This window comes from Alosa pseudoharengus, unplaced genomic scaffold, assembly GCF_046254945.1.
Source record: "Alosa pseudoharengus isolate Yale_2024_CS ecotype anadromous, Long Island Sound unplaced genomic scaffold, YU_APseudo_1.1 YU_APseudo_1.1_scf_15, whole genome shotgun sequence".
In the NCBI taxonomy this organism is placed as follows: Eukaryota; Metazoa; Chordata; class Actinopteri; order Clupeiformes; family Clupeidae; genus Alosa; species Alosa pseudoharengus.
In genome coordinates, this window is record NW_027468620.1 from 11,543,675 (window position 1) to 11,570,044 (window position 26,370).

The 26,370-nt window shown below is 40.9% G+C and overlaps 1 protein-coding gene across 1 annotated transcript; it reads right to left on the reverse strand.

Moving 5' to 3' along the window:
• Nucleotides 1–1,098: 1,098 nt before the first annotated feature.
• On the reverse strand, nucleotides 1,099–15,645 carry memo1 (mediator of cell motility 1). Its single transcript, XM_076285544.1, has 9 exons — nucleotides 15,336–15,645; nucleotides 8,870–8,951; nucleotides 7,832–7,900; nucleotides 6,273–6,385; nucleotides 5,541–5,652; nucleotides 4,651–4,793; nucleotides 4,256–4,332; nucleotides 3,686–3,790; nucleotides 1,099–3,480 (listed from the first exon to the last, which is right to left on the reverse strand). Exons 1-9 carry the CDS (start codon nucleotides 15,394–15,396, stop codon nucleotides 3,349–3,351), a joined length of 894 nt encoding a protein of 297 aa, XP_076141659.1. The 5' UTR covers nucleotides 15,397–15,645; the 3' UTR covers nucleotides 1,099–3,348.
• Between the last annotated feature and the right edge of the window lie 10,725 nt (nucleotides 15,646–26,370).

Consider the following 26,370-nt stretch of genomic DNA (forward strand, 5'->3'; position numbering starts at 1 on the left):
GGAACAGGGACTCCCCAGAGTTGCAATATGAGCCCAACTGGCCAATGGAACAGCTTTCTATTTGCCTATACTGCCTATTTACTTAGTTGTTTGAAGTCGTGATCTCACACTGTCTGCACAAACTAATCTGGGATCTATTAAAATGTTTAATTGGATACATTTTTTACATATTTATAGCAGTGTAATGATAATGAAGAATATTGATAATATGATCCAAATAAATGGTGTTATAAACGGTAGGCTAGATAGATGTATAATACAATAAATTATGTTTTGCATTTCCCACAAACTTGAATTGACTTGGCTAAACTCACTAAACTGAAGCTCCCCCTTCTGACTGGAGGGATTCTGTTAGGAGGATCACGTGATCCTGCTGTAGCAGGACTTTCATAAAGGAACATAAGGCTCAACTTTATTTAATTCCACTATGGACTCGATCATGACCCTTTGGGGAAAGCCTCCTAATGAGTCATTTCTCGCGATGATGACATAACATCTGATTGTACAATCAGCTGAAATCTGACTAGAATGCAATCATGAATCCTGTTTCAGTTTCGTGTCGGCTGGCTCAACTAACAAACACAATGCAAATCTCCTTACACTGGGGGGTAAAGAATTTTTCCAACACAAGCATATAGAAATTAATATTTCCTCACTGTCTGCAAAGTCTAAAACACTAAAAGCATTTCTTGACAAAGAACTGCTTCTTGAACCGATTTCATTCCGAATTCTTTGGTATCTTGGCAAAATCTTGGTGCCAACTAGTGAACCAGTCTGCATTTCCACCAGTTTAGAATGGAACCAAGGATGAGTCATCAGCAGAGGGTGTCGGGTGCATACCGGAATCCTGGAATGACTTGGTTCACAGGGAAAAATAAACTATTATTTAGTGCCAAAGAGTTTCAAACCAAGTCTCTTCTACAACTCTCTTTATCTATGCCCCCCCCCCCCTACGTTTATTTACCCCTTTTATCCTTACACTACTGTAATTGTGGCATAAGAATGTGTGAAATGTTGTTGTATTGCAAAGTACATGTGACAATAAAACTTGAAGCTTGAATTGAACACACAAGGAAGGAAAACACCTCAGCGCAGGGACACTTTTCACTTATTTTACTCTGTTTTTTTTCTTCTTTGTAACATTGGGCATGACCCTTGTGTCATATCTGGCAAGCATCCTGTGATGCTTCATCAATGTAACCTGAGATTAAAATAAACATAATAATCAAGCTCCAGTAGGAGCATCAGTTGACTCCTTGACATTGATGTGTGACAACGCATTAAAAACTTACTCGCTATGAAGTAAAACACAGACATAATGAAAAACAAAAACAATGAAAAACAATCACAACAAGGGGAACATCCTCCAGATGGGGGTGAGGGGGTTGTGCTGACTTTAGCGGACAGTAGACATGGATGCAGTCCTTCCTCTGAGAAAGACAAGGGTTGTGGAGTTCAAAAACAAACAGCTGGTCCAGCACTGGGGGGCAGGAGCAGAAGAACCAGGAGAACACAGAGCATTAAATCATCAACAAACAAAAAAAAGAATAATAATAAAGACGTTGTAACAGTGACCCAAGGCACATCTGCATGGTGTGAACTGCCCCACTGTTTCCACAGAACAGTTTGAAGCACTCAAACTCTACATGTTTTTTTTTTCTTCCCTTGGTGGAGTTGTGGAGGGCACAGGCTTTGATTGACAGGTGTCACAGGACTTGATGTGGAGAGGAAGAGGGTGTCTCTTGTTGCGTTGTGCTCATCGGGGGGAGGTTATGGAAATAGTACAATACATGGGGGTTAGACAACTAGTGTACAGCAGAGCGGAACTATTACAGTGTGTCAGGATCCTACATTTATTCAGGGTTTATTACACCCCTGCCCCCCCCCCCCCCCCCTTCTTATCTTCTTTTTTTCAGGGGCACGCCAGAGTCTCAGCTGTAAAAACCCACTGCTACCAGGGGCTCTTGGAGCTGTTCTATGTGCTCAGAAGACTACCAACACAGGGCACCCTCTAAAGGCCTTTTGCACAGAGTTCGTATTTTCGTGCAAAATTGTCAGATTGTATATATTTTTCAATCTCACGTTATCTCAATCACATTTGCACACTGACTCTGAAATTTTAGTCTGACAAAAATGTTTTTTGTTTTTGTGCATTTACATTTTTTGCATCTGTATACTGTCAGAGAATTAAGTTTTTGACTGCAGCGTTCTGAATTTGATGGACCGAAAAAGAAAAAAAAATGGATTCATACAAAATTACAGATTTCAGTGTGCAAAGGCCTTAAGTCGGGGCACCTCTCAAATCCACTACCACACTGCCTACTTGTATACATACAAATTAGGGTTATAATGACAAATACTACAAATTAAAAGAGGAAAAGACGCTTACCCTAAAGAAGCAAAAATATATGAATGCAAAGGAAAGGGAGACATTTTAATAGACTACTGTGAAAGCATAAAAAAAACATTTTTGGTTTATATATATATCTATATAAAGTATATATATTTTCATACGGCTGCGGGTTAGTGAACTTGGTAGTGTGTAGCCCTTTGTTAGCAACAATAAACAGGCCTACATTGAAAACATATGGCAGTAGCTACTTATGCTGCTACTCTCAAGGGCTTACAAGGATATAGCTAGTAGCACTCTGCTTTTTCTTTCTCATCAAGTATGACTTGGTGAAATTTGTTATCACTTTCATGTGTTTCATAAGTATTTTTTATTATTTTTATCACAAGGTTACACATGCACATATCTACAAAGAGTGCACATCTTTTTAGTCTTTGTGATTCTTTTTTTTTTTACTTCTAATATCATATCAGTATTTGACTGGATAATAATGATTTGACAGATAACTTAAGTCCCCTTTAGACCCCAAAATCTGTTCCTACTACCATTCAGCAAACCCCAACCGAGGAACAAACACTAAACGCCATCCAAGACCATTCCAGACTGCAACTTGGAGTTGGAATTTCAATTCGGTGCTCCCGGTAATAAGAGAGAGAGAGAGAGAGAGAGAGAGAGAGAGAGAGAGAGAGAGAGAGAGAGAGAGAGAGAGAGAGAGAGAGAGAGAGAGAGAGTTAGTTAGAAGGAGTTAGTTTGTAATGCATTATACATCAGCTCTGCAAGTAAAAGGATCCCAAACTGCATCAGACTTTGCAGGTCATTCTACTAAAAAGGGGGAAAGGGGTGTGTGTGTGTGTGTGGGGGGTGGTGGTGAAGGGAGCTAAGCTATCTATCGCTGACCTGGGAAATGGGTTGGGAGAGGGGCAGTAGGGGGGAAAACAAGGAGGATGGGGGGGGGGGGGGGGGGGGGGGAACTCCAATGGCGCCTGAGAAGGTTGACTTCAATGAACGGTGAGGGCCCCAGCAGCGTAGCTCACAGAGCTGTCCTGCCAGTTTCTGCATTGGCTCGACTGGGCATAGTTCAGGAAAGAGAAGTTCATGTCCATACCAGTCTTCTTCAGTTCAGCCACAGCCTGCAAGCAAACACACACACACACACACACACACACACACACACACACACACAAAATCAGTAACATTACATGGCAAATGAACCGTGATGCCAATCAGTTCCAAATTAAATGAATATGGGCTTTTTATTCCCTTTCTGTAATTCAGTTAAGCCTGTAAACATAATGAGTCAGCTGATATGAGGCCATCCCTTGGAAAAACACTCACATTTAGAAGCACTCCAATAGGATGGCGACCACAAATAGTATTGTGGTACTTCTTCAAGTAGTTGCTAAAAGACATAGGATCCAACTGCTCTATGATTCCCATTCCCTGTGGAAAAAATATATAATTTCTAACACAACAGCATAGTATTTAATTATATGCATGCAATTCATGATTTCTCTTATAGCCATGCAAACATGATTAAAAAATATGGCTGGACTAATTTAAAAGATTTCAAAGTAGGTGATGCCCAATTTCCTCAGACAGCTTTTTAAAGGAAGTGTGTGTGTATGTGTGTGTGTGTGTGTGTGTGTGACTAACAAAATCTAATAATGAGGGAAATTTTGGTTGAGCATATCTGGCACGGGATAAACCTCTGAGGCAGCAATTAAAATTCCAGCAATGACACATCACTGTTCGCATGGCAACATCCTGCCAAGGGAACACTGTCCACAGGAGGTATCCTGCCAGTGTTACATCAGAGCTCAGTTTGGTTGCTTTTCGTAGCTCACCTATGTAGCACACCACAGCTTTGTTGAATGTCAGTGAAATGCTGAAAAGGAAAGTATTTACCATTTTGTCAATGTGTTCAATGGATCTGTAAATCTCTCCTTGGCTTTCGTCATAGTATGTGTACCGGAACCGCTGACCTTTAAAAGGACACAGAAGAGCCACACAAGCACATCAGACACAAACTTACAGGTACTTAAGGTACCTGTAAAAGGTACGCTTAAAAGGTAAGCATAGTGGTCTGCCACTAATACACGAAATCTACATGACCTTTCATACCAATTTCAGCAATAGATTACAGATATAAAGTTAAAACAGGTTTATAACGTGGATACAATACTCCTTGGTTGCATCCTATTCTGGTATAGAGTCTGGCCTGGTAAAGTACGGACCCATACCAGTCAAGAGCTTGAGTAAAACCCAATCCCAGTGTGAGGGGGGGGTTAGTGCGCGCCTACCCCAGTGGCAGAAGTCTGACGAGATGATGAAGAGGTTGCTGGGGTCAGCCAAGTACTTGCTGAGCAGCTTCCCATACTCCTGCTCTTTGGACTCGCTCAAGGCCCCCACCAGCACAGGGACGATGCTGAACTCCTCTTTATGGCTGCAGCCGCAACAAAAAAAAACAACAACAACCTCACCCTGATGTGCTGAGCCAACACTTCTGAGTTACAGACTATATGTGTGAGTGCAGGATGGAGATGGGAGGACGGTGGGGGTGGTGAGTGGGCGGGCGGGCGGTTGACAGCTCCTGCATTAATAGCAGGATCCATTTATCACTGGACATCCATTTCTGAGAACTAATTAAGACTTCCTCTAGAAAGTGTAAACAGATCCGACTGCGGGCCCAAAGGCAGGAGCGGGAGGTGATGAATTAGAGAGCGCGAGTGCTGGGGCTCAATAATGCCCGTCTCCCGCTTTGCATGCTGATGAGGGCAGGACTCTGCAGTCTGCTGAGTGGGCTCACATAGAAGCTGGACAGACCAATGAGGAAATCTCACTGTCCCACACGGTCTTTGCATAATAATGTATTTCTGATAAACATGCATAATATTACTGCTGCTGCTAACCTTAATTCCTTATATCTTGTAAAAACATGCATCAATTTAGAAGACGGATTGTACTTCACCCAGTATGAAATTTATGGCACCGATGAAACCGTTTTAAGACTTAAAATGTGTGGTTAGTAGAGTTACTAACAATTTCGTTACACAGAATAATAATCATCACGGCATTACCTTGCACTTTACAGCACTAAATGAACTCAGAAATTCGTTTTGGAGGACTGAACTGGCTGGGCAGTAGCACTGAGACACTGCGCCTCAGGCAATGAGAGCCCCTGCAGCCCTACCTCTCCATGGCTTTAGCAGTGTAAGGCAGGTGCATCTCGATGCTGTGCTCGTCCTCGTCCGTCTGGAGGCTCATCCGCTCAAACATCCCCGTTTTCCAGAGGTCAGCATAAACTGTGCAAATACAAGCCGCCAAGGAGGTGAAATACAACAGCCCACGGCACCGCAACTACTCTAGTTATGCAAATACACTAAACTGTGAGCGTGGGTCTCTCTCAGTGGAATTTCTTGGCAGTGCCTGAAAGGAGACAAACTCATGCCGGAGCGCCGGCTTCCTGGAGAGTTGTTTTTGAGGCTAGTGCACAAAACTGTGGTTTGATGACGACTGCGATTAAGACAACAACATCTGACAAAACAAACACTGAGGCACATTTTTCCATCCAAGTCTGCAGATGTGACCGTGCGATACCAAGCCCAACGGCTGACCACAGGGTCAGTATTTTATAAACAACATAGACATTTTAGCAGTTTCCCTGTAAACAAAAGTTACTCAGATAGCACTTTTCAGAATAAGTCAATACTATAGATATAACAATTACTTCAGATGATAGGACTTTTGACTAAACGTTAACAGAATTTAAGTCTTGTATGTGCTGTTCAGATTCCAGTATGTTAATGCATTGTTTATAAATTATGTTTTTTTTGCAAACTCAATATAGATTTCTGAACATTTTTCAAGAAGAACTTCTACACCAGATCAAATAGGATCTAGATAGATGGGTGTGATGAGTTACCCTTCTGGTCAATCTTGAGGTCGTACAGCGGAGTTCTGTAGACTTCAGCAGGCGAGAGTGCGCAGCGGGACAGCGGTACGTGGTGCGAGGGTCCCAGGATGAACACCCTCCGGCTGCAGTCACAGGGCGTCATGGCAGCAGAGAGAGGGTTCCATTAAAGCAGAGTCAACATTGATGTCAACTGTGTTGATCAATGTAAACTACAGCCTCTTAAGCCAGAAAGAGGGGTCGAAATGTCTCGCCATCTTTTAGGGGTATTTGTGGCTGAATATGAATAAGAAGATAAACAGCAGCCCTGTAAGGAATATAGGCCAGGTAGCTGAACACCACTTTTGGGGGAAACATTATTTTTTTTGTTGCTGTTCCAGTGTTCCAAGGCCTCTTCTCTAAATGGTAACCGGCTAGAACATTATAGAAGAACGGTTAATAACGTTCCTTTAAAAATGACATTGCCTTTACAAATTGATTTATGGCCGGTGGCACAATACTATAGGCTTTGTTTTGCCCAACAGCCTTAAAGCTTTAAAAGCAAAGCATATTAGATATAACTGATATAACAAGGATAACTGTTAAAAACACTGTGCCTGAATTCAGGAGTATGGGGCGAGATTTGAAAGTAGGCAATTAGCGTATATAATATCAGATCTTAAATGTCTGCCCTGTAATAGTCTAATCTATGTGTGGTGCAACAAACTGCATGACAGGCCTATAGATATTTCCCTAGTGTCTGTAGTAGCCTATGTTATTTCACACAATGTTTCAGTAATTTAGGCTACATACTTGGAAAAGGCAGTTAGATAGTGTTGGATATGAAAATCCTTTTTATCAACTAGTAGGTGGGGAGACAGATTCATACAATCTGACTAAATACATCCTATAAGGGGTCTGTGGAACACTGTGTAGGCAGGTGACTTGGACTTTTGAAAAATATTCAAAGAAAGATTAATCGGCACAATAAATACTGTTATTAACCGGTTATGTAAAATTGTAAAAAGTGTTTCACTCCGGAACAAGTGAAATTAGTTTTGTTCCCGTTTTCGGCTACGTTCATCCAAGAATTGTTATTTTCCAGTTTTCATTTTCGTTCTTTGACCCATTTCTAATCCCTGGTGTTTACGCTGGAAATGTTTTAGGTTAGAACTGGGATCTGGTAAGGGAGTCTCGCTCTTTACAATTTATGTCCACTTTATGTCACAGCTCTTTATCACCCATACAGAGATGGTTCCAACATTACTTTCCAAGAAAGTATGGAGGCTCGCAGTTGAAAGTTGTGTTGTGGAGCCCAACAGTATACAGCATTTGTTTTGCATTCACAGCAGACAGGTCGACATTGACAGTGTTTATGTCCACTTAATGTTAAAGCTCCTTATCACTCTCACAGAGCTGGTTCCGCCGTCACTTTCCCAGAAACTATGGAGGCTCGCAGTTGAAATATACAGCTTTTTTTTTTGCGCTCACAGCAGACAGGCTGACATTGATAGTGTTTATCTTTACTAACTACTCAAGTCAGGCCTGCGCTGTTTAAGAGATCGCTTAAGGATAGAGAGAAAAGCACTCACGTGACAGAGGGGTCAACCTGTTTGTAAGCGTGTGCAGCACAAGCGCCGCAGTAGGTATATCCAGCATGTCTGCAAAACAGGAAATATATGTCACAAAATACACTACCGGTCAAAAGCTTGGGGTCACTTAGAAATTTCCATTCCACTCCATTGCAGACAGAATACCAGCCGAGATCAGTTGCATTGTTTTTTTTAATTAGGGCAACAGTTCAGATTACATTATGTGCTTACATAATTGCAAAATAGTTCTCGACTGCTGATCTTTAATGCAATATCTACATTGCCCATTATTAGCAACCATTCTTCCAATGTTCCAATGGCACATTCTGTTTACTAATCTGATCTCATTTTAAAAGGCTAACTGAGAAAACATTGGAGAACCCTTTTGCAATTATGTAAACTGCTGCCCTGATTAAAAAAACAATTTAACTGATCTCAGCTGGTATTCTGTCTATAATAGAGTGGAATGGAAATTTCTAAGGCTACGTTTATACGGTGACGATGAAAAGAGAAGACGAGCATTCTCAGGGGGAAATCTTTGTTTATATGAAGACGCAAGAGTATGTGATATTCGATTGGATATGCATTCTAGACCGCTGGGTGGTGGTGTGCTAGAACCCCGGTACGTCACGCGCAGACATTCTAATTTGACAGTTTAGCCAGAGAGGTAATCAAGGATCTTTGGTTTAGCCGTTTAGACGGAGACGCAACCCGGGTCGTCTTCAAAACTATACACTCTGAAAGGAGTCTTCAGATTTTTGCGTCTTCAAGCCCCGATGGCGGGGTCGCCGTGTAAACGAAAGGCACTTATGATAAAATATTTTGTCGTCTTCCTTCGCAATCGTTCTCGTATAAACGGCCCCTAAGTGACCTCAAACTTTAACCGGCAGTGTATCAGTCTGCGCTTTTGAATCAACAGCATGTGGTGACTGCAGAGGCAAATTAAGCTCAACAGCCTTAGGAGTTTTGCACCAACGGAGAAAAAGAAACTTGCTGGATGACATTTTCTGCAACAGAAGAAATGTTCACAATGCTTACGGTGCAATGATGGCTCTCGCAGGCTTATCTGTGCCTTGTGCTTGAGATAACCAGCCCTCTAATTGTGCGTTCAGCTGGGATCCTTCAGAGAAAAATAGAGAAAGAACAGGGGGTGATTAGAATTGATCAATTTATGACTCATCGAGCTGCCTCTAATTTGTCATTCTAATTGTGACAGCAGCACTGACAAACAAATTAATGGAAACATGCATCTTATGTGGCACTGTCAGATGACCTCAGAGTGTACTGCTAGACTGACTTTACATAGGGTGACCAACCAAATCTAAGCTATGTTATTAGATTGTCCAGGAATTTGCTTGAAACAAAACCTTTGACCAAGCTCAGCAACATTCTTTGGTGCAGGGAGAAACCAAACAGGTTCATCCCAAACAGTCGGTCTTCCACCATCAGTTGAGACAGTCTATGCAACCTAACCCCATTCTTGGACGTGCTGACCTTTGAGAGGCATCGCAAGCCATTTGGCATTTGAGGAGAGAGACTGCTATGTGGTCGAGGCAGCATGACCTCTGACCATTTTATCACTGACGTCATTGAGGCTGACTGCCGTAGTATTTATATTAATGCCCAAGCATGCAGAATAGGAGACATAATACAATCAATGAAAGTTTAACTGAACGGGAGTTCAGCCGTGGCCTACTGGTTAGCGCTTCGGACTTGTAACCGGAGGGTTGACGGTTCGAACCCCGACCAGTAGGCAGGGCTGAAGTGCCCTTGAGCAAGGCACCTAACCCCTCACTGCTCCCCGAGCGCCACTGTTGTTGTAGGCAGCTCACTGCGCTGGGATTAGTGTGTGCTTCACTTCACTGTGTGTTTACTGTGTGCTGAGTGTGTTTCACTAATTCACGGATTGGGATAAATGCAGAGACCAAATTTCCCTCACGGGATGAAAAGAGTATATATAATTATACTACTTAACCAATGTTATAGGAGCTGACATCTGAAAACAAAAGTCGTTTTTCGCCATTAGTATATTGTAAATGTATTTTTTTTTCATACAATATTTATAGTGTTTCTTATTGTTCCAGTCGGATTAGGTTTGACTTTCACAGCTACTGTGGAAGTGGTACAGTACGTGTGCAAGGCCACGGGAGTCAGAGAGATTGAGCCAGCCGATTTAATGAGGTTACCATACAGCAGTGGTCGCCAACCCGTCGATCGCGATCGACCAGTAGATCTTTAGGACTTGCTCAGTAGATCCCGAGAATAACAGGACAATTAAAAACAGTCACCAAATTCCCACATGTTCGCCAACGTTTGCAGGGCGTAGCCTACATTTCAGCGTGGGATAGGATAGCGCATGATTTATTCAAGACCTAGCAACAATCACACCTCAAAAACAGTAAATCATCATACTTATTGACTATTATATTACATAATGTCACATATAAACAAGGTGGTGGGGGGTATAATCAACTTGCCAGTCAGCCTGTTGAAGGCATATTGGCTGAATTTATGCAGAGGCTTGCAGTAGATAAACAACCTTACCAGAAAAATTATTCCCCACCCCTTTTCCCAACAATACCCCTCCACTTATGTAGGGCCTCTGCCATAGGAACCAGTCAGACGAACCATAAGCAAAGCTTCATGTGATCAAAAATAAAGATCAAGTGTTTCAAGAATCTGCTCTCACACTATTGTATGTCAAAATTACAGAATGCTTCCTATTATGCATTTAGAACCTTACTTAATTCAGTGGTAAAATTAATCAAATTTAGCAATATAGTGGACATCACACCCCTCTGTCACTAGATTAGGTCAATAACTGAGGTCAGAGCAGGCTCCTATGCTCCTCAGGTTTATATGTGATGGTATCATGGACAGATGTCCTGTGTTCCCCAGGTCAAGCATTGTGTGTTTCCAGGGTCCTCCAGCTTTATAAAGCACATAATAGGTACCCGAGTATGGTTGGGTATCGTTTGGGTTTTATCCGATACCAGTGCTAAATCGATACTTTTAAAACGGTGCCGGTGCCGAAACGGTGCCTGAACCGGTACTTTGTTTTTAAAATGTTTTAAATTAAAATGGTCTAAAGCATGAATTGCTTTTTTTTTTTATTGATAAGACAAATTTGAACATGAAATTTAACTGTTATATTCAATTTACTATCAATATCTCATTGCTCCTACGAATAATACATTTAAACGTTAAAACAGCTTGCCATGCATGCACACACAATGGTGAGCTCTGCTTTCAAGTTTACCCAGTGTAGGCGGTTTGCCATAATGTATGTTAAAACCGCTTGCCATAAAACTGCCAGGTCATGGACAACGGCATTTGCAAGCAAGCTAATCTAACAGGGACTCTATTTTCCAGTTAATTCAGTGTGTTCCCAAATGCTTCAAGAAATTTCATGTCTTAACCCATAACACGCAGTAGTTTTGAACATGTTAGGCTACATGTCGGTGTTGAAGTGTTTAGATTCCCAGCGCTAGCCTAGTAGGCATTTTAAAAGCAACTATGGCTATGCGCTAACACCAGTCAGCTGAGTTTAATTAGCGATAACGTAGCCTACGGAGATGGTTTCGTAGCCTCTTTGACAGCTCGGTTACATCAGGTATTTAACCTACATATTTATGTTTTTGCCAGCTAACTTTTAACATGATCTTCATATTCATTGTGATGCCAAATTGGCCCTCATGCACATGAAAGATTAATATCATGCCATTATGTTGTTTAACACCGTGAAATAAAGTTTTCACCTTACAACTTTGCTGATAACATTTCAAATAAATGTCAGTTAGCACATTAGCAAGGATATTGTTTAATGCAGTGTTTCTCAAACTTTTTCAGACCAAGGACCACTTAATCAATAAAAAAAGCCTCACGGACCACCTAACTAAAAAGAATAAAATAAATTAGACCTACTTCAATAGTAAATTACACAATAGGCCTACTCACTGAACCACTTTGATTGTATTATTGTGTCAGAGAATTCATATGATTTAAACTGGCATGGCTTACATAGGCAGTTTTGCAGAAATGTTTGTTGGTTCAATATTGCAAACAACTCATCTATATTCTATTTTACCACGTCTGCTCGCGGACCACTTGGGCTAGCTTGCGGACCACCAGTGGTCCCCGGACCACACTATGAGAAACACTGGTTTAATGTATAGGCTAGCCTACTGTTGGATGTTGTTTCATAGCCTTTTGCTTGTGTGTAGTTAGGCCCACTGCTAGATTTTGACAGGAGCTCGCGATATCGCTTTAAAGTAAGCTACTTGGGCTCACGTCAAAGACTGTCCACTCGCCTATGTGGTGCACCCCTCTGGTTTATACATCCAGTGTTTATCATATGTTAGCTAACTGTATCTGGATATGTTGCTATCAGAGCAAGACGTTAGAGATGGCGTGCAGTGATGCCTTGTATAAAAAAAAATATAAAAAAAAACGCTATTTAAGCACCGAAATGAGGCACCGAAATCCACGTTGTTATTCGATGCAGTTACTACCGTTTGTGTCGGCACCGGTGCCATATTAGGACCGTGTTTCGGTGCCCAACCCTATACCCGAGTGAGCATAGGTTCCAGGATACATACACTGGGAACATAGGGCCTTATGAATAAAAGGCCTTTAGAGTATAGGGACCAGGTAACATAGGTTCACTTCATTTAGTGACCTTAACAATACCACTGACCAAAGGAGACCAATTGCTGGTCCAATGGAAAGGCAATTAATGTCATTGGAAGTATGGCAGTAGACTTGCAGGACAATCTGTTGTGTAATTAATTAATTAATTAAATAATGAATTATAAAATTAAATAATACAATAATAAAATAAACAAAGACAGACAACTAACATCACTTTTTGTAACATTTGTGGTTGCTGTTGTATTGTAGGGTGGTGTTGTTTACACTATATACATAATAGTGTGATATAATGCCTTTTCTATGTAAAAATCGGCACACTTATAATATAATAGAGAATTGCAGAGGCAATGTTGAGTATTGTATTGTGATACAAAATTAAAAGTAAAGAACATACCTGGGACAATGTCCCCTTATCATCTCTGACTAGAATTTATTGAAAATTAGATGATTGCACAATGAAATGTGTGAAAATCCCTAAAATAGGACTATGTTTTTTCCCAACGGTCACAATAGTGACCAAGCATAAAAGACTCCTTTTCACCCACTTTTTCAGGAAAATTTGAAAAAATAGTAATTGATAACTTCAAAGGGTTACTCAAGACACATGATTTTGATATATTCAAGTCTGGGGAAAATTTGGGATTAAACGGGTTAAATTGGAAGTATTTTAGCTTTGATTTTCTTTTGACGCTTCAAGGTAGATCTTGCCTTTGTTCAGGGCGAGGTTAGGGATCTTGGGCTCAAAAAGGTTGGTGACCACTGCCATACAGTATATCCATGCATACCGTGGTCTAACACTGTGTCGAATGGGCCCCCAGAGTATTATACTTATAACCACTGAAGTCTAGGAAAATTAAGGTGATCAGACCACTCAAAAGGCAGGCCATTTCTAAAATGGTGTTCATGTCAGTGGTGATGGAAAGTGTCAAAGACAACACACTTGTGTTATTGACATCTTCTTTACTCTGCTAGTGAAAAGCAGAATTTAATTTGGCGCAAAGTTTGACATGATCAGTGTTATGTTGTTACTGATAAGTTCAAAGAACAGTATCCAATTTGTGTAAGCCTATTTACTCATCCACATTCCCAGTTTAAATGGCATTGGAACGCAAATTTGTTTGTGCAATATGACACCTTAGGGGCCTAGTCCATTCTTTTGTTTCCCATGCGATCTGCCAAAATCAGTGCATTTATTATGGAGGAGTCAAATTATCTCTAAGGCACTATTGGAAGGGTTAAAGCGCAGAAATAACATATTACATATTAGTTCAACGTCTGGTCATCGATATTGGATGGATATATCGTAGGAATCGGCTTTCTTGGACGGACAAAGACATATCTAGGGCAAAGCTAACGATTTCTATGGTCGTTTACATATAGCTAACGTTAGCTTGCTACCAAACAGGCCGACACAATAACGTTAGTTGATTTCAAAGCGCAATTAAACAGATCTACCAACGTTAAAAGACGTGGGGCGTGTCTTACTAGACTATGTATAGCAAAACCTGTTATCATTCTAAAAATATGCTGTAACGTTACTTGTCATTTGCAGTTCACTTCGGCAAGCTGACATAAACCAGAGCCTAGACATTCTCTGCATAAACCATATAGTAGCTAGTAGGCTATACATCCATTGTGATAGACTACGTTGGGATTTCCCCCCCCTCCAACAAAGGCACTCGAACAGTGTGAATGTGCTGAGTAAGCCAGATCACTATGTGAGACAGCTAAATAGTGCAGCTAATGGTATTCTCCCCTTTTCTATTCTTCATTTCAAACACTGAAATACAACGGAGAGCGCACAAGGCTAGGCTAGCGTTAGCCAACCGGAAAGAAAAATCTTGGCTAGCTTTGCTAACAATAAATGTTGGCCAGCGCTATGTTGTTTGTTTTTCCGTGAGGGACACATTTTGACAAGTTCAGCTTGCCTTGTGTAGCCTCAAACTACTGTTGCCCGAATTGTGCATATTATTTACCCTTTAGTCTTCCTGTCCAAGAGTAGTTTTACATAAGTCCAACATCCACACATTCCTTTGAAATCATCTTTCTAAGAGAGCCATGCTTCTTTATACACTTAAAGATCACATTTTACTACTTTTGTGAGTTGCAAACTGGACATGCGAACTTTGATGGTTTCAGTTCATCCATCTTGGACTTGCTATTCCATAATAAACATCCAATACAACAAACAAGGATGGGTAAAGGTAACATAAAAACATTATATAGTTGTCGACTTGTTCAGACATAGCACCAAGTCTGGACATGCAAGCTAGCGAGTTATCGCTAGCATAGTATGCTTGACTAAACATTTAACGTTGCAGCATAATAACAGTCAATGGCAGATTATATCCATCCCATCACAGGCTTGAACGTTATAGCAGTGGCACCTAGCACAATTAAAGTGGTGACAAAGGATTGATAGTGAATTAATGTTAGTTTAAAAGTAGCGCCAACTGTTAGCTAGTACCGACTGATAGCTAAGTATCCAGTAATCTTTATGACTAGCTAACGTTACTGGTTCAATTGGTTGTAGAGGTTGCTACAGTTAGCTTCTACTCAAAAAAGTTTTAAAAAAGGGACATGAACGAGACTGCTTGGGTGACTGCATGAACGAATGAGACTGCTCGAATTACTAGAAATAGTATGAGTAACGTTGCAATAAAAAATGATAGCGAGTCCTAGCTGGGGACAATTGCAGGGATTTGATAGCACGGCCTTCTCCTTAAAAGAAACCTCTTGAGGCATTTAAACATGCACAGCTGATCACCACCACCACCACCCGTTGATGCTTCCCCGGACCTCGGGCGAAAAAACATTTGTACACCCCTTGTCTCCGGTTCTAGCCTAACATTACCTGAGGCCGTGTACCAGCTGCCGGCATGACTTGCTTCTCTGCACACCATTCGGTTCGACATCTTAGCACTCGAGCCTCCTATCTTGGTCAGCTACAACCGTTATCAGAGGAAAAAGTGTGGAAAAATAAGGACAGCTAGTGAACGGCAAGAGGAGCTGTCGACTGATGATGTTTAAAGTGGATTGTATCAGTATATGATAAAATGTTTAACACAACACTTCTGTAAAAGGCCCAGCCAAATCTTCAAAATGTAGCTAGCCGCACGGTTGACAAAGTCAGTTTTGGAAGAACAAAAGCTTGAACCAGTTCATCGGAGTGGTGCCAAATTTATACCCTTAGTACCGTTTGGCATAACTCGGCTACCGTGCTTTAGGATTTGGAGACGACCGATTGGCTGCTGTTTTTTCATAGCTGACTCTGATTGGTCATTTTGTTGACAGGTAAGAGGCGTGTACAAATCGTTCAAGAAATTACGTAAAACGAAGAGGATTGGTCACTTGACAGCGTTAAAGACAACCGATTTGCTGAAAAATAATTCCGGGCGTGGTTTATATTGATCGCTTGAAGCTGCTTGATCTACGAATGAAAAGGCTGGATTGTCAACCTTGTCACTATGGTCTGAAAGGAAGGGCAGACACCATGGTTGACACACATCAAATATTTTGGTATTGCAAAGGATTTATAAAAAGTCTGTCTTGAATTAGGCCTATTTAACAAAGTCTAAAAGTAACTATGGTTTTATTAAAAACGATAGCCTAATGTCAATATTTTCACAAGTTAGGGAATAGCCAAAGCAAAAACACATTTCAGAAGCAGGTGACTGATTATGAAAATATCAGCTAGCCTATTTGAAATGTCCGGACTGTTCTCTTAGAAAATAGATATTTTGTGTGAAGAGTTTTCATCAGATCTGCTCTCATGAAATTGCTATTTATTGCAACTCGTTGAAGAGCTGCATGATTTCTCATGTGTATGACAATTATAACCTGCATGTCCTTACCACAGTTTGTGTTTTGTTCAGGCTAATATTCTAAAATATCAGGTTTGATTAAAATGATGCATACTGTAATTTTAATCAAACCTGATAGGTGATATGGTAAGGTATAGCCTACCTCTTCTGTTGATAAATTAATTTACTATCAACAGAAGTTCTGTTCATTTACAGTCCATTTTGTTCAAATACAACACTTCAAATTCTAACCATTCACATAGATATACCTTATAGATAATAGATGGATAATGAAAGTGCTGTTCTACCACTAGAAGGCAGCACAACACAAACAATTAGCCAGAGAATAAGGTCACTGCATCTCAAGGGATTGAAGTGTTTTAACTGGTAGGCTACAACTAAACCCTGACTTAAGAAATGTTAGGAATGATATCATGACATACAGCAAACGTGGCATGGAAAGTATAATAGGGCAGCCAAGGTCGCTGGTGAAAAAACTGCTGTACAGAACGTGTATTGCATCCTGTTGATAGTTATTTGCCTCGTGCTTCTGGGACATGATGTCGCCCACATCAAACATTAGACCCTGTTTCTGCCTTAGATTATACAAGTGTCTTGACAAGATTCCTGTCTTATCCTTATTTTGTTGAAACAGCTGAAATTCAGTTTCACATTGTGAACTTACTGGAAGAAAAACCCACATCACTGAATTTAATCATATTTTCTACCTTTGTAATTAGGTGAAATTGCATGTCATAGTGATTCCATCAAACATTTGATGGAAGAGGCTTCATAGCAGGCTTATCCTTCATGTATAATATGCCTGTGTTTTGATTAATAAATGTCATGACATGAACACACAGGTGAGAGAAGAGATGGATAATGTATATCCAGGGCGTGACTGAAAGATCATATATTATATTATATGGGAGACATGTCTTCAGCAGTACAGCCTGTGGGCTGTGTTAATGTATGAACATGTCATCACAGGGCAGGTCATAGCATTTTTGTTGAGCCTGGCAGAGCATCTGACTGACCCCATGTCCCATCATTCATGCCTGAGACATTTTCAAAGGGGCTACCTGCCACCTACAGGAGGAGTGCAGTAAATCACTTCTCTCCCGTTCACCCGAGGAGGCCTGCCCCTGTTGGTTTTAAACTATGCTGTACAACCTTTCTGCTGATGTGTGTGTGTGATAGCTTATGATTTGTTTAGTTGAAGCCTCTGAATGAAATATTACCTTGAGGTCTGAAGGAAAGACAGGAGCACTATATTTTATTTCAGGGATTGTCTCTGACCCCTCCCATGCTATTATTTCCAGTAATTGTATTGACCACAAATTGACTGTGACTGTCAGTGTCCAGTGCTTCAAATAGCTATATTTAATGTTCCCATTGATTGCATTGATGTTTTCACTCTCTAGACGTCTGTTGATCAGTGATGGGGCTTTGACAGTCTGAGAGCGAGCCATGTTTGTGTGTGTGTGTTAGGGGTGTAAAAGCCGACCTTGTGCTCGCAGTTTGAAAACAGGCTCTGCAGGCTACCCCATGGGCTGCCTTTTATTTCTGCTCACGAGCCAAAGTCCAAAACCAGGTGGAGAGAAATGAAAATACACACCGCACCCACATGCACACTCATACTCAAACATGTGTGCAACACACACACACACACACACACACTCAAAAATGTAAGCATACACACATATATACTCACATTAACATGCACACACACACACACACACACACACACACACACACACACACACACACACACACACACACACACATATATATACACACGCCCACCCCCAGGGTAAACAGGGGTCTTGGATTTTAGTATTTTTATTTCTCTGAGGGCGGTATGTGGCATAACTGAAGAGGCCCTTTCAAGCCCCAGTAGCGTGGTGTGCAGCATGTCAAGCGTCTGTTTTCACTGCCACCGTAGGCCTCCACACTTTACACAGGGAAATGTCAGTCTCCTGAAGGGCCTCAGACTTTGTCTATGCCACCCTCCCCTCCCACAACACACACACACACATACCACATACACACACACACACAAACACACACACGCACACACACACACACACACACACACACACACACACACACACACACACACACACACACACACACACACACACCATACAATTCATTTCAAGTGTAGGTCTGACAGAAGGTTCCTCTTCACATGATGGGTTAACTTTTCACATTCTTTCCAGTTTTGTTTCTAAAACAGCTCCATGCCTCTGCATACATGTCAAAGGAGCTGCATCGACACATGTCTGTGTCAGTGTTGTGCAGGGAGAATGTTTTGTTTCTTTCCTTTCAAAGCACATCTGATCAGCCATTTCAACTTAATGACCAGCTGCATCTCTCTCTCCAGAGCACGCAATAGTCACATCATAAGCTTGTGATTTCAAGGGTAGGGTAATTGTGGTTAACACTGAAGAAATAAGAGGGGGCCTGTATAGTTGTTATGCTTGGTATCAGGAAACAACCATCATCCTTTTCAGGAGAAAACTTCAATCGAGTTTGGTATAAAAATGAACACTGCTGAATGCTTCCTATAATGCAATTTTTAGCAAAATAATTAGTGTCATAGTGCCATATTTACATTATGTAGTCATGAACTGACCTTGACCCTAGTGGTTTTAAACACTGTCACTTGAAATAAAAATAAATGTCTAAACGTGCAATATTACAGACTGCAGTCCGAGCTTGACAAAGGAAGACCTTAAGTTCATAGTGCTCACACAGAAGGTAGCCTTGAGGCCTAAATGTTTATGGTCTTGACTGTGGCCTCTTCCATGGGCTCTGAGCCATAATATAACCTAATTAGCTATGGGAGTATTATCTTTCCCTCTCTTGGGAGGCACAAAGTCAAAATTGCATTCTATATCAGATAGCCATGTCTGAGTTGTTTATTTTTACTGCACACGACTTGCCCGTAGCATGCCGTCCCAAATAACATGGTCTAGTGTGTCGGAGTGTGAGATAATTTTGAATTCCTTCATAGGTTGGCATGGTATGATACAAGCAGTAATGTAAAGTAAATCTGGGTGTAATAAAAGGCTGCTTTAGAGGGAGGTGGGAAACTGGACTCATGGTGAGGTGAAAAATAAAACAAACCCCAAAAAGTGATAGAAAGTAGAAAAAGAAACAAAAATGGTCTATGTACCTTAATTGCATTCGTTAAAAATAGCCCGAGCTTGGACCTCATATTTCAAATATATGTGGCATGTAGGGAAATAGCGGGCAGGAAATAATAGGAAATTCCGTGCATTTCCATGGGGAGTTAATGTGACAATATAATCTCCTTGTGTGAAGGACGGACACTGTAGTCATTTAGTCTTGCCCTTGCATACCGTGTCTGTATCTGGGTCTTAAACAGAGAGTGGCCTCTCAGAAATCCTTTGCTTCCACATTGTGCACATATAGGGAGCATAACTTTCTCGAGAAAAATTAGCACACAGTTGAGTTACTGTGTGGCCCTACAATAACAACTGCATACAGACTTACAGACTTTTATACACCCCAGTATTTTCCCCTCTCAGAAACACAGTTGAGCTTTGGACCATTTTTGGTTGTTATATGTTTATATGCGTTCCTGTTATTTTTGTTTACATGACACTCCTTAAAACGCTTGTTAGTCAGTCTGACACAACAGATTTTGTGGGTGCGCTGGTCCAAAAAGGGGGAACCACAGAAACAAGCTGATTAACTGTGGCTGTGGTAATATCCACCTTTGCAGCGACTTCCCAGAGGTGCCTCCTGGAGAGAGATGGTTGGTTTTGTGGTGTGAGATAATATCAGGCCTCCCACCATCTACTGTCTAATTAACAGAAACAGAGATGGTTTTACGGCATCTAGGAGGGAAACTGTACAGGGAAAGGGAGGGTAACTTTCCTTCAAAGGTGCTTAACTCATATGGATGCAAACCGAAGTCTATGGTCTCTTTTCTGCAGCATAAGAGAAGGAATATCATTAAATGATACCTTGGTGATACTTATTTTGGCTTATAAAAATGACTGAATTCATGCTTCATCTTTATCCCTCAGTGGGGATGCTGTCATAGTGAGAAAACTCTGTACAAAAAGGGAATCTCTTTACATATACAGAAAATTAAATTCCTCATTAGTCAGTGGGCAGTGATGTGATTCCTTAAACAACTTTGTTTTGTTGTATATTTTGTTCATCTACTTGGTAACATCTCAGCTGTGCGCCCAAGCATGAAATCTTACTGTCAGGCCACAACTTGACCTGAAGAAATGTCTGCCCTCGGGCATGTGACCAATCTGAAACACTCACAAAAACACACAAACACACTCACACTAGGCTCTCTCTGGGGTTACCTGACAGAGAATATTGAGGTGGACAGCTGGTCTTTATTAGTTCAGATCAGAAGCACATAAGTGGTTTCTGAAAAACATATGATGCCTCAGATGCCTGAGTGCCTGTGAAGTGAGTTACATATAAGAGATGTTAAGTTACAGCTTGTGGTATTTTTTTTATTGTGAGCATGCAGCACTATTTAAACTTCATGGCGTATGACCAGCAGCACTGGTTGTTAAAAACATGGAATAAATGCCCTATTATATGCTTCTTAGAACATTTTAGAACATATGTTCACATATAAAAGGCATACCTTAAGGATATGCTTCACTAAATACACACAGTGTGCATTGAAAAGATTAGAGATTATGTGTGCATGGCATGTCAAGACAATGCAAGGCCAGTTTATTCATATAGCACAAATACTAATTCAAAGTTCTTTATAATGAGCAGATATATGAACACAAAAAATAAATATCCTATAAAAGGTAAAATGTGTTAAAACATTGCAAATAATTTAGAAAATGTATGATTAAAAATGAATAGTCCTTGATAAAATTGTGAGTGCATCATCAATTAACATAAAGCATCTGAGAGCAATTGGGTTTTTAAATGTAGATTTGAGGCTACTGTTACTGTACTCAAGAGGTTGGATCTACAGTTGAGCGGCACACCAAAAGCTGCTTCTCATGCATTTAGTAGTGACAGTAGGCAAGGCATTTTCTTCTCTCCTGACTGATTTCTTTTTACGCCTTTCTGCTGTGGCATGGGCTCTATTAAACGTGTCTCCCTCAGTGGACAGAAAGAAGATAGATTCCTCCCAGGTGATAGTGATGATGTTGGAGGGGCATGTTGGGGCGTGGAGCCGGGCTGGGAGACGCTGGCCCAAGCCGTGCTGATGAACGATAGGCTGCCTCGCGGTGCATTCCTGCTGCCTGGAAGACAGAAACCCTGATGGAAGGTGATAGCACCGTCTACAGCATGTCTCCCAGTTACTCTGACTTTATATCCACCGAACTTTACTCACCCTCAAGTGCAATCTGAACCTTGGTGTTAACACCTAGGTTCCATTCATTATATGTTCTTCAAGCTCAAGTTTATGAGTCACTGAAATTTGGACTCCTCATGATTTCACACTCCCCTCCACGTGATAGAACTCTCACACAAGCACATGCAACCTTAAGTTTCAAGGACACGAACCTTATGCATTCCAGATTTCTCCTAAAAGCTTAATTTAAGCTACATTTTGTAAGTAGCTTGCCCATCACTCAGATCATAGTAGCCATTTATATGAAGTGATTGAGCTGTGGTAATGTATATGTGCAATGTGCATAAGAGTATTCGTTTAGGGGTTGTTTAAGCCTTGGCCCCTCTTTCTCTCAGTCCTTCTTCATTCCTTCTCTCACATCACACTTCATTTTGCACCCTTCTTGGAAGGGACAGTTCTCCAGGCACACAGCACAGATAATTGTGACCTTTCACCTTTGACTTGAAGATTTAAGAGTTCTAACCTCTTCAACTGACCTGCAATTATCCTGCATTACTGGTAGGCAAGATTTTCAGCTTAGTTAGTGACATTAAATCAACACCTTCCTGAAGGAGTCCATCTTGTCAATATCTATCTATTATCTATAATCTATCTATCTATCTATCTATCTATCTATCTATAAATCGAGCCTATAATGTGTAAATCTGTAAATGACATGAACGTCTGTCTGTCTGTCTGTCTGCCTGCCTGTCTGTCTATCTGTTTGTTTGTCTATTTTTCACATATCTCTCGAACCGTTCGTCCAATTGATTTCAAACTTGGCAGGTGTCTTGCTACGGGCACAAGTAAGTGCAGTGCCAGTAAGTGCATTGTTTAGGTAATGCAAAAGATATTGTTAGTAAATGTATCGGTAAAAGAAGCACACATTAGCTTTCTCTGCTCTAATGTGCACTCCCCCTCTCACACAATAGGCTCGCATATCTGTCGAACTGTTTGTCTGATTTATTTCAAACTTGACAGGCTATGGGGAACAAGTGCAGTGCCAAGTTTGACGTTGTTCTGATAAGTAATGCAAAATATATTGTGAAATATATTGGTAAAAGAAGCACATATTGGCTTTCTCCTTTTTTTGGGGGGGGGGGTCAAATTCAGGTATGCCAGTGTTCCCCCTGCATACAAAACAACACTAGTCTGTTTTGTTGTAGATTCCTATTTAATTTAATAATACATGTAATACAGTTTTTCTCAGTCGCTTTGGTGCTATTCTCACATCACTATTAACATTTGCACAGCAGTTAGTGCATTTCTCAAAACAATTAGTGCAAACTGCAAAACCTAGTGGATGACCTGCAAAAGCATGGCACTTGCTCAAAATGGATAGTCCATTCCTCAAAAGCACGTATTCATGTCAATGAAACTGCAGTGTCATCAAAATGAGAAGTCTCGACACCATCGTTTATGAACAAGATAGTCAAATGGCTTTGTCATGTTTTCATTATGACAGTTCTCTCAGTGTTTTCCAATGCAAAAAAGGGCAGAACTCGGTGACACTACCTGAACATGCTCAAGACAGCACTATACAGTACTTGTGCAGCCATTTGAAAACTACAGTAAAGTTACACATTGCTGTAGTTAGGGGAGTAAGTGAGTACAAGACACTGAATACGTACATTTTTACTGTATGCTCTTTGCAATTCTACAGCATTGTGACAGAATTTGATAACTAGTTCAACAATTTTGTATGTAATGACTCAAGCAATGAAATGAAGACTATTCGTTTTATAGGGAACGACTATTCAGTATCCATAAGTATAGTTCATTTTGATTGACATGACATAAGCAAATGATAATGTTAAAAAACAGCAGAGAATTGTATGAAAGCAACTGATACATGTCCAAAAGCATTTGCAATTTGTTCAGAGGAAGGAGAATTTGCTACTATGATGTGCACAAATGACTAAATGTTGTGGAGGTTGAACTAATAGTTATGAGAATTTTCATTCTGATCTGCAAAAAGCACCAAAGCGACTGAGAAAAACTGTAATATATACTGCTCAAAAAAATTAAGGGAACACTTCAATCATACACTGGATCGGTACTCTGACACTGTTTGGTTCTGAGCACAAGTAAAACTTTTGAGGCAAGTGTTTTATTTTGCAAGAACTGTCAGACATTCGGTGAATGTAGTTTGAGAATGGAGAAAAGGGTGGAAGGTTTAAAAAAATGTGTTTTAACAATTGTGGAAAACTTAAGTGTTCCCTTAATTTTTTTGAGCAGTATATAATATCATTCTTCTAAACTAAAATCACATGTTCATCTATAGAAATGTAATATTCATTCATCTACAAAGATACTTGAGGTGGCAGAGGTTGTGATGGAACAAATTTCCCCACTTTCAACTTTTGCCCCGAATATCCCTCAAAGGGTAAGTTCACAGATAAGTTCACCAGAACCAAAACATAATTAAGGAATCACTCCTAGGGACATTTCCAACCCAGCTGGAAACTCATCCTCTTAATTTTCTGTCAGTGTTGATTATATGCTCTGTGAATTTTATTTTCAGTGGTCTCATCATGCACGCAACAGAAGGGCCAACCTAAGTCCATCATGCACATGTCTAGGCCCACTGCTTTGGAAAGCTTCAAAGCACAATTACATCACAAGGAGAAGAAGAATCCTTGAGCATGTTTAGGTAGACAGTTGTGACAAGTGGTCATCAGCAACAGAATTGGAGTGCTCACACCTGTTCTTCCGCAACCGTTCCTTCTCTCAGTGTCTGTCTCAGTTGTCTTGCATCTGCACCAGCTCTCTTGCTCTCCCTGGACAAGGGTGAAATATTACAGACGAGCCCTTTGCTGCCCTGGGTCCTGCCAAAGCGGGAAATGCTTTTTTAGGCCTTGGGCCTGGAATGGAACTGAGGTCCTCTCAGGTCATCTTTCTTCTTGCTCTGCAGCTAAAGATGCTGAAGACTAATGGTCCAGTCCTGGCATTCCACTGGCTGAATATGCCAGACCTGCCAGAAAAAGAAGAAAAAAAAAGAAAAAACATGACATGACCCCAGTGACATGGCCAACAGAGCGTTCCTTCAGTGGTCAGGTCAAAGCAAGGGTTATTGGGGGAAGGAACGAGAGAGAAGAAGAGAGAGAGAGTATGTGGAGTGAGAGAGAGAGAAAGAGAGAAAGTGAGAGAGATACTGCCAAAACCATGAATTATGTGGTGTAGAAAAAGAGTCTGCTTAAACATAAATGCAGAATCGAGCCCTAAACATAGATTTAATAGGAGTGAGGTCCACATTTCCTGCATAACAGGAAGTATCTGTAAAATGCCTAAATGAGTGATAGAGTAGGAGACACACTTTAAGGTGATAACAGGTTACACGTGCTTATTACCTTAAAAGCTTATCAAACCCTAATGCTTTAACAATGAAATGTAAATTCAGAAGTGTATGTGTCATTTTCGTTTATGGAATGAGTAGTGTTCTACATGCATAATTACCTATAGCCTACACCCATATTACTAAACAAACCTTAAAGTGAGGTGTGCATTACCTTAAAGCATTCTGCAAAAATCACCATATAATTACAGTTTGGTACAATCAACCCCCGCAAAAACATCTGAATTTGCCTTAAGGCCTCATAGTTGACAAATGAAAAGCCCTCTAACCGCACTTAAAATACTCTAATTTTTTCACAGTGCCTTAAGACGATTATGTTCAGTGCAGACTCAAAGAGGCATTTCCTGAGCCCCTGAAATGTTTTCCTGCATTCAGCAGCATGTGTCTTGATCACAGGCTCTTGTCTCTTTCCAAAGACTCTTGAAGGGGCCTGCCTGGTTTAAGTGCACAGGTTCCTGTGTTACACACCGCAAGTCATTCCAGCATATTCGCTTCAGGCCCTGGGATGTGATGATGGGAGTGCTACTACTGATGCTGCTGAAGATTTTTCTGCCACTTGCTACAAAAGGAAAGCAACACTATGCAAAGCACAGATAAAAACATGCCATTTACAACAACCATCCAATATATGCTGGGGATAATGTTTGCAAGGTCTGCATGCCTTTTAGGTAGCTATATAGCTTGCTAATTCTAGGCCAGTTTGTAGGACTGGAGAGCATGTAACTTGGTAACATATAAAAATGAATATTTTCCCATGACCTCTCCCTCAGATTCTGGAACACTTAGCTAATTCAGCCCTGTGGTGCATTCTTGCTGCAGCCGCGTAAAGGCAACAAACAGTTTCAGTAAATTGGTGGTCTTTAGCACACATTTGTTTTGAGAAACGTTTTGCTACCAGGTCAAATTTGACAGCAAGGCACAAGTGGACAACTTAACACAGCTAATTTACTCTAACTGCGGCGTACAAGGCTGAGGGGAAGTAGACGTTTTTGTCTTTGGTCTTTTGAGGCCTAAGTGATATAATGCACCTCTTGGCATTTGGAACACAGCATCCACTCCACATGGAAAAGGACTTGACTAGGTGCCAACTCTTGATGTACCAGGAAGCTCAAGAGAGGAGTTGTAAATCTCCTTCTGTCCAATGGTCCTATCATTGCCTCTATGAATTTATGGGCCATTTTGAAATTTTATGGCTGGTTACTTCATCTGGTAAATGAAACAGGTGCATACAAATACAAACTCAGATAGAGGTTGATCTGGTCTGGATCTGGCCCAGTTCTGATCTCCAGATCCCAGAGCAGTCCAACACTGAAGCTGCTCCAAAGCCAGCAGCTCACCGGGAGCCTGTCAGCAGTGCAGAATGTTTGTG

Bases quoted from the DNA above. Each gene is read 5' to 3' on its own strand.
- memo1 (XM_076285544.1), bottom strand. From the start codon at position 15,396: ATGTCGAACCGAATGGTGTGCAGAGAAGCAAGTCATGCCGGCAGCTGG. The intron at 4,333-4,650 runs GTAGGCGCGCAC...GTCCTTTTAAAG, and splicing joins GTCAGACTTCTGCCACTGGG to GTCAGCGGTTCCGGTACACA. The intron at 3,791-4,255 runs GTAAATACTTTC...TTTTTTCCACAG, and splicing joins TTGAACACATTGACAAAATG to GGAATGGGAATCATAGAGCA.